At 46.8% G+C, this 15,574-nt stretch overlaps 4 protein-coding genes across 4 annotated transcripts in view; 2 read left to right on the top strand and 2 right to left on the bottom strand.

The window, feature by feature from the left end:
- Positions 1–336: 336 nt before the first annotated feature.
- On the bottom strand, positions 337–3,252 carry CNBC0980 (hypothetical protein; the record flags this gene model as incomplete). The annotated part of the gene is made up of 3 exons (XM_771512.1): positions 337–759; positions 821–1,501; positions 1,558–3,252. The coding sequence occupies 3 exons, from the start codon at positions 3,250–3,252 to the stop codon at positions 337–339; spliced, it is 2,799 nt and encodes a 932-aa protein (XP_776605.1).
- Positions 3,253–6,601: 3,349 nt separating this feature from the next.
- CNBC0970 (hypothetical protein) lies at positions 6,602–9,343 on the bottom strand (the record flags this gene model as incomplete). Its single annotated transcript, XM_771511.1, has 10 exons — positions 6,602–6,719; positions 6,775–6,916; positions 6,972–7,104; positions 7,169–7,253; positions 7,307–7,632; positions 7,704–7,829; positions 7,885–8,318; positions 8,375–8,472; positions 8,530–8,901; positions 8,964–9,343. 10 exons carry the CDS (start codon positions 9,341–9,343, stop codon positions 6,602–6,604), a joined length of 2,214 nt encoding a protein of 737 aa, XP_776604.1.
- Positions 9,344–10,922: 1,579 nt separating this feature from the next.
- Positions 10,923–12,369, top strand: CNBC0960 (hypothetical protein; the record flags this gene model as incomplete). The annotated part of the gene is made up of 4 exons (XM_771510.1): positions 10,923–11,111; positions 11,165–11,962; positions 12,090–12,170; positions 12,238–12,369. 4 exons carry the CDS (start codon positions 10,923–10,925, stop codon positions 12,367–12,369), a joined length of 1,200 nt encoding a protein of 399 aa, XP_776603.1.
- A 625-nt stretch (positions 12,370–12,994) lies between these two features.
- CNBC0950 (hypothetical protein) overlaps positions 12,995–15,574 on the top strand; it is a gene marked incomplete at both ends in the record, with an annotated part of 3,111 nt that continues 531 nt past the window's right edge. Inside the window, 4 exons of the mRNA XM_771509.1 lie at positions 12,995–13,942; positions 13,999–14,175; positions 14,230–15,018; positions 15,072–15,574. Coding sequence (XP_776602.1) covers positions 12,995–13,942; positions 13,999–14,175; positions 14,230–15,018; positions 15,072–15,574 — 2,417 coding nt within the window. The remainder of the gene's footprint in view (positions 13,943–13,998; positions 14,176–14,229; positions 15,019–15,071) is intronic.

Genomic DNA, 15,574 nt, shown 5'->3' with positions numbered 1-15,574 from the left:
AGTTGTAATGCATCTGCGGAATCCCCGATCTTCATTGGGCTGGAAGATTCTTGATTTATTTTCATTATTATCTGGAGTTTCTGGGAACTATTTCGGACACCCCCCCTATTTCTTTTGGGACACCCCCCCTCCTTCTACTTTGGGTAATTTTGACAGAGCAGCCGATAGATAACACCATGGACCCTGCAGTGCATCCCTGAGGCCCTTATGCCTGTTATTTACGTAACTAAATGTTCTTTTTCGTGCATAGTAAATTCAGTCCTCTAATATTATAAACATCTATTCTTCTTGTGACATCTATTCCTCTTTCGACATCTATTCATTCTTCCTTCGCCTTCATTCCCAGCTATGTCGATCTCTCCCTCGCTGCATTATAATACTATCCTCCTGCGATCGAATGCTCGCATCCTTGCCCACATTATTCTCTAAGTTGTATTGGTAAATTTGAGGAGATTGGAGATTATTGTATCCACTAACAGAAGGGTAATGATAGGGAGTTGGGGCTTCGGAATGATTGTGGAATAATACTTGGTTGTAAGGGATATACTGGGTAGGAGGCACATGGTATTTTGAAGTTGGGTAATGCTGTGGAGCAGGGGGATAGTATTGTGATAATGGTGGATAGAATTGGGAAGAAGGGGGTAATTGGGGGACCGAGGGTTCAGGAGGAAGATGCTGCATTTGAACAGCATGTGACGGATATATTTGAGAGGGGGCAGGATATTGTGACCGAGAATGCTTTTTTGGACGAAGATTGGGCTATAAAATATGTAAGCGCAAGGTCATCGAGTTGGGCTAATCTTTGAATGAAAGGACCAACTTCATTCGGTACCTCGACAAGATCTTCCTCATTTCCTTCCTCATCATCGCTATCTGGGACAAGAACTCTTCTGTCTTCACCTGCATTCTCAGCTTCTTGGTTTTTGTCGACCCTTCGAGACGCTTGAACACGCGCACAGTCTTTGGTATAGTGAGTGGAACTTTGGCAGTGTTTACAGCGCCCTTTTTTTCGCTGGGTCAATCCAGCCCCCATAATTCTTTCTGACTGAGTCAAGTACCTTCCTGAAGGTGCCGACATCCGGTCTTCCTGCAACACTGGTGGATTAGGGGCCTTCCTTCCCCGCTTGGTGCTTAAAATGGGTGGATCGAGGATAAGTTCTTGGTCCTCACCGAAGTCAAATACATCATCCAGCCGTATGACTGATGTATCTGGGGTGCCAACAAGTCTGTTAATATGGTCAAGGTATCTTTTGAGACTTGCGGCAGACCCGAGACGCCAGTGAGGATGAATGTGATCCTTTTCAAGGTGTCTTCTTTCCCGGACGAAGCTAATGAGACGATGGGCGCAGGGCAATCCATGGGATTTTGTAAACGAGCCACTGCACGGGTGTGATTCTTCAAAGTCATCGACACCTTCATCGTAATCACCCAAATATCTTTTGGCCAAAGTCAACTGCTCAGCAAGAAGCTTCATTGCAGCGCGGGATATGGAGCCTTTTAACTAAACAATTATATCAGCACGATTACAAAAAGGACAGAAAGAAGGAAGGAACATACCCGAACAAAAGTACTGGGAATATGTGTAGCACACCTCGTTCTCTCGAGCTCAATTCTTTTCAAAATTTTCAACCACTGCTGATCAAAATACGTACTTAGAGACCCAATGACAAGCAGAAGATCACCGTACTTGGTGTCAATTGATTTCTTAAGAGTTGCGTGCTGACCTTCTAAGCGTGAATTACCGGTTTGTCCGAAGTGAAGTTGCTTGTTGATATAGGCATGTACAAAGCGCTCCTTGATTTCATCCAAACCCCGGATATACGAGATCGCTCGAGCATATTTCTGACCAGGATAAAGTTCTTCCATCTTCCGATAACCTTCCTCAAGCTGCTCATCCGATTTTGCATGTACACAATACCGTACCCAAGCTTTGCAGAAATTCGAGACAGCCATGACGATGTTCTCTTCGTCAACGAAACAGGGCCTTATATTGCTTTTGACATTTTCTTGAAGATGCCAGAAGCAGGAGAAGCGGTAAGCCTTGGGGAGGACAGACATGAGAGCGTTGATGAGTGCTGGGTCACGATCGGTAATGACAACCTTGACATCCGGTTTGCCGACAAGTTCGAAGAACGAATTGAGAGCTTGGGTATACCAGTTTGTGGTTTCACGCAACATCAAGATGACTCCTGCAGTGTATGTCATACCTGTCGATGTGGATCCGACGATATGGAGCATGGGCATCCGGTACAGGTTCGTCTTGTATGTGCAGTCGAAGAAAAGGACTTCGGGAAATCGGTGAATCAGTGCGCGAGCAGTTCGCTTGGTGTAAACCAAACCAATGAGTTCATCGCGTGTGTTGACAAACGGACGATGGAGCTCATCATTGCTCACTAATTGCCGAATACAAGCAGCACTTGCACTGGAGCCAGCACGGAGATCTGCACGACGACGAAAGGCGAGACGATGCAAGTCTTCCGATGTCAACATTACCGTTGGGAAACGCTGAGACATGGTACTGATGATGGAGGGGAATGGAGTCCGGCTGTCGATCAACGTGTTGATCAGCTCTTTGGCTTCAGGCGTCCGCGAAGCACGCCGAAGAAGTGCAATTCCAATATTGGCGACAGGCGGATGATTGTGCGAGGCATTCACGACCTTCCAAGTCCAACATTTGTCTCCACCATGCTCTTTTACCTCTGCCTCTGCCATCTCCCAAGCCACAGCAGCAAAAGGGCATCCATTTTTTACGGTCTGTATAGTCCTAATGCGCACATCTTTGAAACTGTCCCCTCGTGTGCAGCGATACTCGTCTCCAAAGATGCACGAGTATTGTATCAATTCTCTGCCCTCTTTGTGAGTTTTCGTTGGCTTCTTCCTTTTGCTCCGCCTAATAACAGCAGCGAAGCCTTGTGAGGCTGCGTAAGCCTGGACAGCGCCTTTACACTCATCTTTAGATTGGTAGTACGCTTGCTCGTCGAACCCAGGGGTAGAGATCATCTCGTCGTCGTTGAAGGAGTCAATGGGAGCCTGGATAATGTCATCCTCACTATCCTCTTCGTCGGCAATATTGGAGACTTCCGATGAATCCGAACCTTCCATGGCATGGAGATTACCTTCATCAAAATCAAACGCCATTGATTGATGTCCCGAGTATATTTCGGCCTCTGGGACGCGGATAATAGGAGAAGGTGGGCAGATACCGGGTTGGGGAGAAAGAGGATCCGAAGAGTGCAAATCAGTCGAAGCCATGATGTTTTCGAATACGTTATAAGTTTCTTAGGAGGATGAAAAGTATTTAAATGACAGCAAAAAGGAGGCGCGTTATTAGAGAAAAAAACGCGTTTGTTGTTCGTTACTTTTGTAAAATGTTGCAGTCTGGCGCACGCGACAATATCATCTGAACTAATTACGTAAATAACAGGCATAAGGGCCTCAGGGATGCGCTGCAGGGTCCATGGTGTTATCTATCGGCTGCTCTGTCAAAATTACCCAAAGTAGAAGGAGGGGGGGTGTCCCAAAAGAAATAGGGGGGGTGTCCGAAATAGTTCCCTACATCTTGATACTCGAAAACTCGTCTTTCTTCCATCTTCCACCTTTACTACCTTCCACGCTCCGAAAGCATTGTTGTCTGCATATATCGGTGCCCTTTTCTTATCGTCTTTTAAGTTACATGGAGTATTTGTAAGGCCCAACGGCCGAAGGTGACGCACGGCCTTCATCTTCCATATTTTAATCCTTACAGTCTGCCGCTCGCCGATGCATGCCGTCTGCTGCCAGGAGCATGTTGAATGTTGAATCATGAGTTCAAAACCGTTCATTACCTCCTTCTTTGCCTTGCAATTCATTCTTTTGAGTCCTATTAATGATTGCATAATTCTTGAGTTTCGAGCGATAGGCAAAAGCAAGGAGCAAGAGGCGAACGCGAACTACGAATATAGAGCGTGACAGAAGAGGAATAACGAGAAGAAAAAAAGTCAATGCAGATCGATCGAGATCCAGGAAGTTACCACAACCATCACATCACTCACTCGCTACCTGCACCACTACTACGCAAATAACAGTTGCGAAACCGAAAAAAAATAGTTACCGTTCGGCACCCAGCATTGGAAGCATTGGAGCTTGAATAGCCCAAGCAAATAGCAACTGCCGTGAATGACCACCGGCTGAAGACCAAAGAAGAACAAGCCGACGGAAGACCCTAGATTTTGGATTGTAGAGGTGGAGCGGTGGTGTAGGCCGTTGCCGTTAACTACTACATTTTTTATTACATTTTTTCAAAATTGTTGAACCCGAACATTCTTTTCTAATCCCGAGCATGAAATGGCAACAAACAATGAGCAAGAAGTAGCATATTATTGCATCTAGTAATATTTGTACTAGCTTATGCTCTGGGTACTTGGAACTATTCATAAACTAGAAGAAGTGAGAGCGCGCATTCGGTTAATAGATAACTGTGGTAACTTATTTAAGCGTGTTTATTATTGTCGCTTAATTAATGTCTGTGCTTGGAGCGAAGAGCAAATGCGCAAATACAGGGGATTACTTACTGCAAGCAAAGCACCACCCCGGCCACTTCCCTTCCACATTATTATTTCTCTCTACGTCCACTCTGCGAGAGCTCATAGCAGTAAATGTAGCATCATGTGCCCGCCGGCGTAATGAGCAGCAGAAAAAAAAAAAAAAAAAAAAAACAGAAAATATGAGACAGACCGGAAAATTACCCATGCAGACACGAAAAAGAGGGTATGGAGTATGAATACCGTCCCTTAAACCAGGTACAGGTCGGCATCTTATCGGTATCGTTATACTCTATCGTACAAAACTTTTACTTTTGGCTCCCGACATAGAATCCTATTACGGATCATCACTTACGACTCATTCCTTATGCCATTTAATTAGCAGTACGACAGAATTAACCGTGCCAAATTATGTCGAGGATACGTTTCAGACCATTGTAGAGACCGTACGCAATAAAGAGAAAAGAAAAGAAAAGAACGAAGAAGGGAGGCGACAGCCGATTTCTCTCTCTCCGCTTGCCCGGTGCCGATGATACCTCCCGTTCTTTTTTGCTCCTCTTCTGCATAATATTGCCATTTGCTTTCTGCCTTCCATTACACTATTAGATAGGTATCACCCTAGACTCCACCCTCTACGATTATAGGGACCCTCTTTTACCGATAATACACACTCTTCGGGCTTAATCACACATGATGAAGACCAGCTCTAGACTCTTGACTTTTAAGACATCATTTTCAGCCACTGTCCGCCATCCGCAGGCCTTGAACAGCGCCTTCGTTGAACATTCAAAATCAAACCCCCTAAATCGAATTCCCATGCAGAAAGTCCCTTAATAATAATGCCCCTGATCCACTCTTCTTAATCTAATCATCAGATAATCATACAGTGCGCGAAATCTCTCCTCTCGGGTTCGAATTAGAAATTAGACGGCTCCTACGAGAGACACAGTGTCCTTTATTGCTCCAACCGCCAGCTATCCATATAGAAAGATTCAGTATATGTCAAGTACATTACAAGCTTGAAGAGATGGGGTTGTTTATTAATCGACAGATTCAGGAGTAGATGAATGGTGGGAAAAACTTGCGAAAGCGAGGGAAGAAGGGCGCGACGACTTCGCTCCGTCGTGCGCCGGCCGAACATCACAATTTCAGGGTTCAAAACAGTGCACCTCGCGTCCGACGCGTATCGACCTTTCTTTTTTATGGGGTGCCAATGTTGCGCCATGGATGTATCTCAGTTGTAGATGGGGATTGAACGCGCGAGTGAGTATCTCGTTGTGGGGTCCAAGACTAGAGCCTTAACCTACTGCGATCGTCGTACGCCTTCCTTTTCCCTCTCGCCAGACCCAAAATAGATAGATTTACATCGATACTCGGTTCGTTCGTCGTGTCACGCAGACTTACCAAATTGGGTAGTGCAACCGTCCCTCACTTTTTCCAGTCTTCGTATCGTTATGATAAACAGGTTGGTCTTGGGTAGTCATTGTTCTTTTTCAAAGTACCGCCAATCTCGGTGCCCAGTATCAATCCACCGTATAGTCGACTCCAGTCACGAACTTGTCGGCAGATGGGATCATGTTTTTATTCGTTCATGGTGAAAGTGGTAATTTTTATCAACCACAGAATCTCTAGGAGACGCTAAACATATTCTATTGATCTTGAATGCTGTAAAACTATAAGGTCATTCGCTCTACAGTCTACAAAAGGTCAAGTGCGGAAAGCGCCCTTCACGCCGTTTCGTGCGTATTCTCGTACATCGTGTAAGTAAATAGACATGCATGTACAAACCTTCTACCTTATACACAGAGATAGCACTCATTTGCTTTGAACTCGGAACTTGAAAACAGCTGATTGGATGGATTCGGAGTCTTGCAGAATTGAGAGATCGGAATTGTCGGCTTGGCTGTACCGCTAGGAGGGAGTACGCGCCGATGAAGTTCAAGTGAAACTATGAAAGTTTGTGTTTTGCTGTCCAGAGAAAAGACTCATTATAATCCGAAGAAAATGGCGGCAAACAGATGTTGTTGAGGGGTGATGATAACAAGGACTACAGCCATCTGTGCGGCTTTTGTTCCTCTACGTTATAAAACCATCCCATCTCCAGCACTGTCCGTGAAACCGTTCTCGGCTTTGACCTTTTCGCTCAAGTCGGACTCAGCCGGAACGTCAACTGCACTGGTAGGTGGCTGCCAGATCCTCCTGCAATGACATCATCGGTCAGTCATTCATCTCGACAGAAAAACAATAGACATACACAGTTTTATCGTCGCTACAACTGGCAAATATCTTTCTGGTACTAACAGGGTTCCACGCTACGGCATTGACAACGTCCGAATGTCCCGAAAGCACCTCTATAGGATGCGTGGCTTTCCCTTGCCATACATAGACATGGCCATCTGAGAGCAGTTAGCCCTGTCGTAAAATTTACAGATCGAAAATAAAAGAACTTGCCTTCACTACCGCTAAGCACGAACTGATCTTTGACAGCGCCAAAGCAGCTGCGAATGAGGAAGTTCCCTTGGATGTGACCTGTATGTCTGCGAAGATACTTGAGACCGGGATAAATGCTCCACTCTTGTATTTCCTAAATATGGCCATTAATGCACTGCCTAGCTCCGCCTTTCAAAATGGCATTACTACGGACTTACGTCGGGACTGCAGCTGACCAATGCTCTCTTGCCGTCACTAGACAGCCTGATGCTAGTCATCTCGCATCTCAAATCCTGAGACCAGCTGGCAAACAATTAATCTCTACTGTAAATGATAGTGGGACATTGAGGACTCACTCGATGATCTCATGGTCTGACATCCGGACCATTACAATACTGTGCTCCATGGTTGCGAAACCGAATTCTGGTCCGCCAAGCAGAGTCAAACCCCCTCCTGCCGTTGCTGCCGCTACATTGCCACTTCCCGCCGCACCAGACCCAAGTCCAGAAGAATTACTATCGACCGGTCGTCCTGACATTGCCTGTTTAAGCCTGTCATTGTGCGCGACGCGCTTGAGAGGGGTAGTAATCGCGATGAGAATGGATCCATCAGGGACGAGGCAGCAATCATTGAACTGGAGAGGGAAGGTGGACCATTGTCGAAGGAGCTTGCCGGCGCGGTTCTGTTACAAGGTGGAATGGAATTATAAGCTGTCGGTACAGAAACCTGAACGGCAAAGGAACGGGCACGCACGTAAAAAACAATTCGGCAGTCCATGGATGTGACCAAAAATTCTGAGCCATCAGAGGTCCATTGGATGGAGCTGATCGTGTCAGTATGTTGCCACCCAGGCGTTTGCTTGGGAATCTGTATCCCCTTCTACAGACAGTTTTTCGTCAGGAATAATCTGTGAGTCATGATATCAGAAACGTACCTCTGTATCCCATATGTGGACATTTTTATCGGCGCCAGTGATCAACAGCTTCCCATCTGGAGACCAAGCCATGGAGTCGATGGGATCATTATGGTCCGAGAAATGGTGCGAAGGAGTAACATTGTACCTCACAGATCCGTCTTCTCTCGTTGTCGGTTCAACGTTCCAGATGACGACAATGCGGTCTTTACCAGCGCTCGCCAGTCTAGTTCCATCGGGACTCCACTCAATTCTCCACACCTCGTCAGTATGATCGACCAATACGTGGGTGGTTACTGAAGGGAATTGATCGGGTTTGTTGCGGTAATCTGAGTAGAGGGAGTTGGCTTCGGGATGATCAAGGTAGAGTGCTGTGGATTGCTGTTGTTGACGTGCTTGATCGAAAAGGGTGGCAAGACGACGGGAGGGGACCATCAATCTAGGAGATATGAACTCTTAAGACTACATGTCAGCGGTGCGCGAGAGCATGACAAACGAAATTCAGATAGACCTTGAAGGTGCTCCAGAAGTTGTCTTCGAGATATTCCTCGTGATCCGTCCCATCCAGCTCTTTCATACAGATCCTCCTTGTCTAGACACATCATGAAGCTACGTACGCGACGATTAGTACTTGGCTGTCGATTGTTTCAATCACACATAACCCACCCAGACAAAGTATGGAGAACGTCTTGATCCTTGGCCACTCTGGCCAGCTCTCCTCGTAACACATTCAAAGCCTTCTTTTGTTGTCCCACTTCGAGATACTCCAGGTACTTTTGCTGAGAAATAAGGAAACGAGCTTGGTCCCCAGGGGAGCTACCGCTCATTACACCATTACCAGCTTTATCAGAGGTTACGCTACTAGATTCCGAACTTGGACCCGCTTCAGCAGGAGAGTTGGAGACTGGTATACCAAGTTCCGGAAGGAGACCTAAGGCTTCGGACCAACGACCTCCAAGGATGGCGTTTTGGAAGTCTGTCGCTGCACCAGCGCACAGTTGATAGCCTGATTCTGCTTCTAGCACGTCTGCTGATTGGCTATGATGATAAAAAAGCATTTAGATTAGGCATGACACATTTACATCACACGAAAGACGTACTGATATCCGATATCCCGTAATCCTTGCAGGACCAGCCTCACAACTTCTTCTCTCTCAACAGGCATTCTTTTTCCACCTCCAGCACCGGGTCGACCGATCACCAGAGATGTCCCCTTGCCTTTGCCATCAATATCCCCATCTACTTCCATTCGTCCTTCGACGTCTCCTTGCTCCTTCAACTTCTCTTGAACAGACGCCCAGTCTTGATCGTCTTCATACATCAAGGTTCCAGGAGGTCGTACGGGAATGATAGAGGAAAGGATGGAAGGCGGTAATGAGCCAGGCTGGACAGTAGAGTGACCATTAGATATGTTTCCCCCTACATGCGTAGACGTAGATGGTCCATCATCGTGAATAGGCTGGCCCATATTGCAAAACATGTGCTTCCTGTTGGCCGTTAAATCTAGGTCGGAGGCAGGCGTGGACAGGGACGAGGATGCCGCCGACTGCCTTATTCGCTGTTTCAGGGGGGTGGACTCCTCGTCTGCAGACGGCGAGCGAGGTCGAACGGTGCCTTTCTGCATGGTTGCAGAGTGATGCCATTTACAGTCAGGGTAATATAAGATGATAGGTGATGATTAAAGGCAAAAAGATAATAGCGGCATTGTCAGCGCATACTCTGGTGTCCATCCACATAAATGACATAAGAATAGTGCCATTCCCTAGCAGGCATGGATCTCAAAGTACTCACGATCAATGTAAGCTCACTCTGTGCCGCACGGGATTCAGATGAGGTACCAGTAATCGTATTGGCGGCAATAATCTGGTAGCTCGTGGGTTTCTCTGAGTCTGCTCCTGCTCCAAAAATGGAAGAGCTTTCCTGAAGGTCAATCGACAAGGAACCAGGAGAAGTATGTACAGCTGAAGGTTCGCCGACGGCTTGCCGGGGGTGAGGGGAGGATATGATGGTAGGTTAGGCGGAAGCTGTAGGTTATTGAGTGGATCTATACTGGTTACTACGGCGCTTATGGTGATATGCTATGCTTGTGACTGTTACAGTGGAATAGGCTGCTGGACTGGTGGCGTGATGATATGGCTCCTGGCCACTCGAAATCGCAGACCTCAGCGGCGACCGCGAGGGCAGCTCAAGATGACGAATGGTTCATGGCAAAGTAGGCACGCTCTGAAAAGAATGATTAGGCCTCCCACAGGAAAGGATTTGAGGGAGCCTTTCTGGAAACAGGGAACATGTCCTAATAAAACGGAGTTCAGCCTGTATGTCCGCAATGGACTGAAAACAAACCGGCTTAAGTGTCCCGATCTGTGTGCGTTCGGACAGGATTATTGTGACATGACTTCGTTGCTGCGGTCAATTTCTACTATACTACGTTACTTCGCACATGTTGCTGTTATCTTCTCCCGCATATACTGTAGTTCGCCAAATCTTTATTAAGCTGTTCATTTACATCCATATTCTATACTGACGGCACATTTGGCTACGCTAATTCTTTCCTGATTACCTACTTCTTAGGTGTTAACAAGGTACCCCCTCTCCCACCTCCAACCTCATCAATTCTGTTCCGCCGTGGGTCAAATACCTTTCGTTTACTCTCGAAATCACACCGCGGCATCTAATCATACAGAAAAGGGGCAATTTGCTTTGCTGGCTGTCCTTTATGTGGCCGTTGGCGATGTTCAGCGCAATTTGCCAGTGGTGATGAGATTCCTTGTTTGTTCATTTAGATCCGAATCTCGAACTGGGGTCTTCACACCGATGTTTTCGACCAAACAACATGCCTCTGATGGTAGGGTATAAAGGTCAGGCTTAACTCCTCTATCTCATGTTTCCTGTCCAATTCACATTCCTCCTCGGAAACCTCTACAGATAATCTCTTATAACAACCTTTCGGTTAATACCCTTCGTATCTCTCTTACACTTTGATACTGCCATCTATTGCCTTTTCTTAATCAATCATTGTTATCTTCTCCATCGCTCATCTCATTTGTTGCATTTCCACCATGGGAGCTGCGTTATCTTCGTCCAAAAGCCCCAACTACATTCACCCCGCCATCCAATCCTCAAACCCTCCTACTCGCGTTTATCGTATTGAAGTATACAAAATTTGCCGACTTGTCAAGCAGCTCACTGAAGATGAGAGGAAACTTAATGGTATTAAAGTCATCATCAAAATCAATCCAGTGAAAGGGGTGAGATTTCATCTACTCAAAGCAATTGTAGCACTGATACATGGTCTACTTAGCGCCCTCACTCTACTTCGATTGACATGCCCTACCCTCCGTCTGTCTACCAAAAAAATCCTTCCGAATCAAGACTTCGTCCTATGCTTTTGAGCACCAAGACGTCAATTACTTCTTTCCCACGTTCCATGTCCAAGTCTGATATCAAGACCCAGCCTATCATCAGTGACCCTCATCAGCCACTCGAAATTGTTGGCCTCAAAAAAGTCAAGTACATCCCTACTTCCTACATCAATACCTTTCATTTTGACAAACATTATAACGTCAGGGACATCCTTACTGCTATTGATGCTACTATCAACGAAGTCTGCAGCCCTACTCCCACGGAATGTACAGTTACTCAAGGCAAAAATACGGCCGCATCTTCTGTTATTTCAACACCCATCCGCTTGATCCAAAGGCCCCTCACCGTTAAGGGCCCTTTTATACTTCCAGAATCTGATACCAATAACGGAGTCGACACCGGCTCTTTGGCACGCACGTCCGCTGAGACTGTTACAAATGCCATCTCTATACCCAAGGCCGCTTCCTATATGGATGTTAAAACCGAGGTATCTCCAGCAACAACTACAATCAGTTTCCGTGACACCCTCACTTCAGAGGCCGACAGCAACTCAATTATGGAAACCACCATTTCAGAGCCAGCCACTGTTATCTTCACCCCCGAGGCCCCCAAGTTAAACAAAATGCAGATTGCCAGCACTTCCTCGGACTCTATCCTGGACATTACCTTCGGATCCCTCAACTTCCCAATGCCCACCATTGCTAATAGCGATATTTCTGGCACTTCTTACATCAAAGTATGTGCCCATCCTACGTTTGACTGCTATGCGGCACTTGTTAATCATCACAAATGGACAGTCGATTGGGTCATGCCACCCTCAATCAATAGTTAATCCAAGCATGCTCACGTTTCCCAGTCGTAAGATTTTGAAAAACGCAGATACTGTTTTCAGTCCAGAGAAGATCAAGACCTCTACTGCCAACACTATTCCGCCGCTCAACACTGTGAGCCATTTATTTACCCTTACCCATTCCGAAGCTGACATCGCGTACTGTAGATCAATAAGCTTAGTCGACGTCGGTCTCAAAAGATGACGGCTTCCAAATTACCCACAGACTACGACCCATTTTCTACTGGCGACATATGCCTGAATATTACGATGCCCCTCAACACTCGCAAGGTACATCCTACGGCTGGCAATAGACCATATCCATCATCTATCTCTACCAATCGCTTCATTCGGGACGCCCCGTCCCTTGCTATACAACCCACTGAAGGTAATTGTCGTACCTTGCCTCCAAATAACATGGCCGGAAGAATTCCCGGCTCCAGGTTTCCAATGATCTAAGGATTTTTCGGACTTTCTTATGGGAAGATTTCCGTTCGCAAAGGCTTATACTTTTCTCGCATATCATTTATTAAAAATAGGATGATTTACAGACCCTTTGACTGGATAGAACGTTGGGTTTATTTTTGTTGGGCGCGGACATTTTGTGATCGTAGCAGACAGATAGATATATGATAATGCAATGGTGGTCTTTACTATTCGGTTTGCTGAAGATAGGGGCTGGTATACGCTCCGCCAGCGTCTTGTTTCTCCTATGTCTGATCTGTCCGTCACTTTCAAAAACGGTTCTTCAGTTAAGTAACGAAATAGCGAGCAGTACTTACTTGTCAGAGCCTTCGCTTAATATTACGTAAACTATCTGGCAATAAAGACAAACAAATCACAGCTGCTGCAACAGGAAAGTCGCGACAAGAACAACTTTTGCGCCTGACAACTAATTATTTTCATTCAAACCAAATAACTCTTATCCCTCGAACTCAAATGCCCAGTGTTGTCGACATGAACAACTCGGCAGAACAGCAACAGGGCGGACGCATAACCAAGGCAGCATTCTTCAGAGCTCGCTCTCCGCCTATCCTTCCTCCCTCCGGCTTCTCTTCCAAGCGCGGACAACAAGAAGAACAAGACAACGTCGGCGACAGTTTGTTCGCGAGGTTCGACGCTGCTACTCGGCTGGATTCTCCGTCTGCATTTCCATCATCCGATGCCGCCTACTGTGAGGAAACAGATAAATATGAGGACGATAACGTTACTATTGCAGACAAGGCGAAGGGGCATGGTTACGGAGAGATAAGAGGAAACAATGTCGACAATAGCAACGATCCAGACTATAGCGCCACTTTCAAGCTTCCTATTCGTGACAGCATGTACAGCACAACACCCGCAACCGATGGTCATGAATCTATATTGGACAGACCGATAACCCACCCTGTGAATCCGGCCGCACCCGTTCCTACCTCGGCATCCTCAGAGTCCTCGCAAACTCCTTTTCAGCGTCAATTAAGTCAGAGACAACAGCAATACCAACAGAACTCCCAACCTCTGAAGCCAAACTATCACACCCGACAATCGTCTCGCTCTCGCTCAGTTCGTTCTACGCACTCCAGGCTACAATCCCTTTCCATGTCAGCGCATGCCACCCACCAAACACCAGGAACAGCCGTTGTATCAAACCACAGCCACGCCAATGGCAATGGCTTCTCGCAAATGGCTTCACCGCATGATACCGATTCTGGATACGGTGAAAGCATGGAGACCTACGATAGCAATCAAGGGATGCAAAGGTCCCTGTCGATCAAGGATAATGCAAGTATGGGCATTGGGGATGGGTCGGATGAAATGCTTCTGACGTTGCTGGCTGGACAAGCCGTAATGGATACTCAGGAAATGGGGATTGGTGGATGGGAGGAGGTTGAGGGTTGGAAAAAGGTCAGTCATTAAATCATTCTTATACACTGAGGCACCATCGCTAATAATGCATGTAGGAGCTCTCATTGCTTTCCAGCCGACTTGAATCTGTGCAAGCCCGTCATCAGAGGGAGATAAAGATCTTAACTGCTGCACGTGCTTTGCAGAAGTTGAATGGTTCTAATAAGCGTATGTCAAAACAAACTATGGAAAGTCTGGAGCAATCTGAGAAGAGGGTGGAAGCTGCTGAGAAGGTATATTACACTTCTTCGGAAATCATATCATACAAGACTGATGATCGATAATAGGACCTTCTTGTATTGCGCGATCGAGAAGCATCCCTGCGCCGACGGCTTCTCGAACATTATTCTAGCGTCATGTCATGGGAAGTTCGTCGTCTTACTCGCATTACTACCGATATTCAGTCTCGGCTTGACAGTCAGTCTCACAAGCTTTCGACCTTTGATCAGCGTGAACAAGAGCTTGTACGTCAACTAGACGAAGGAAGGGCCAAGACGGAGGAACTAGAAACGATGGTTCTTGAGTTGGGAAGGCGCGAGAAAGGGATTGAAGAGGAAGCTAGGGAGCTTGAAGCACAAAGGGATGATCTCGAAAGAGAGAAGGCGACTTGGGCTCATGAAAGGGAACAACTTTTAAGTGAACGGCAGACCTGGCTTGAGCACAGTCGAGGGTGGAATAAGCAGGTCGCAGAGTTTAACCAGGATAGGCATAATTGGGCACAGGAAAAGGAAGCGCTTCTTGCAGAGAGGGAGAGGTTAATGCAGAACGGTCAAACGTCGGAGCAAGACAGACAAATGAAAGACCACGTGCGTACTGTTCTCGGATCGTTGCGAGGACGGAGAGGAGAGCCTATCCAAGAGGAGGAGATCGTGCCCGCCTTTGAAGATCTCAAGAAACTTTTGGCAGCCAGGGAGACAGAAGTACTCAGTCTGAGAGAGGAGATGAGAGAAGTGAATATGGGTTTGGAAGAAGAGATCAGGAGAGTGACAGAAGATAGAGACGCTTGGAAAGCCAAGCTGGAAAAGGGAGAGGCCCTCAGAAAGGAAGAGGTGACGTCTTTGGAGAGGAGACTTCGGGTAAGTAGCCCTGTCGGCATTCGATGCAAAATGGCGCTAACATGCAGGGATAGCAACAGCAAGACCAGATCACAGACCTTACTCTCCGAAACGAATCCCTTTCTGCATCGCTGTCTACTGCTCAAAAGAACCTTTCCGGTCTGGCCTCGCCTACCACATCTCAGGCTACCGACCAGCGTATACAAGCGCTCACTACTGAGCTTGAGGAGATTGCTTCGCAATTTGCATCTGTCTGGCCTCTTTTACCGCCTCGATCCCTCCGAGAGAAAGCCGATCTCATTGACCCTCGCACTGGTTCTTCCAACCGAGCTCTTGCGTCCCCTTCCAACAACATCAACGTTGAGGCTTTGCAAGAATTATACAACCCGCGTCAGGGGGAGGGGGTTGGGAGTATTGCCGAAGCAATTGAAAGAATTAAGGGATTGGTCCAGGATGGGAGGCTTTTGGTGGATAGAATTGTGAGGATGGGCAAGGAGCGGGAAGTATTGAAGACGAACGCGGCCAAGGCGAAGAAACTAGTGGAAGATAGTACGCGAAGCTTGGAAACTTATCAGCA

The sequence above is a fragment of the Cryptococcus neoformans genome, chromosome 3, assembly GCF_000149385.1.
Source record: "Cryptococcus neoformans var. neoformans B-3501A chromosome 3, whole genome shotgun sequence".
NCBI lineage: Eukaryota > Fungi > Basidiomycota > Tremellomycetes > Tremellales > Cryptococcaceae > Cryptococcus > Cryptococcus deneoformans.
The sequence above is the reverse complement of the archived record's forward strand: the minus strand, read 5'-3'. Positions and strand labels throughout refer to the sequence as shown.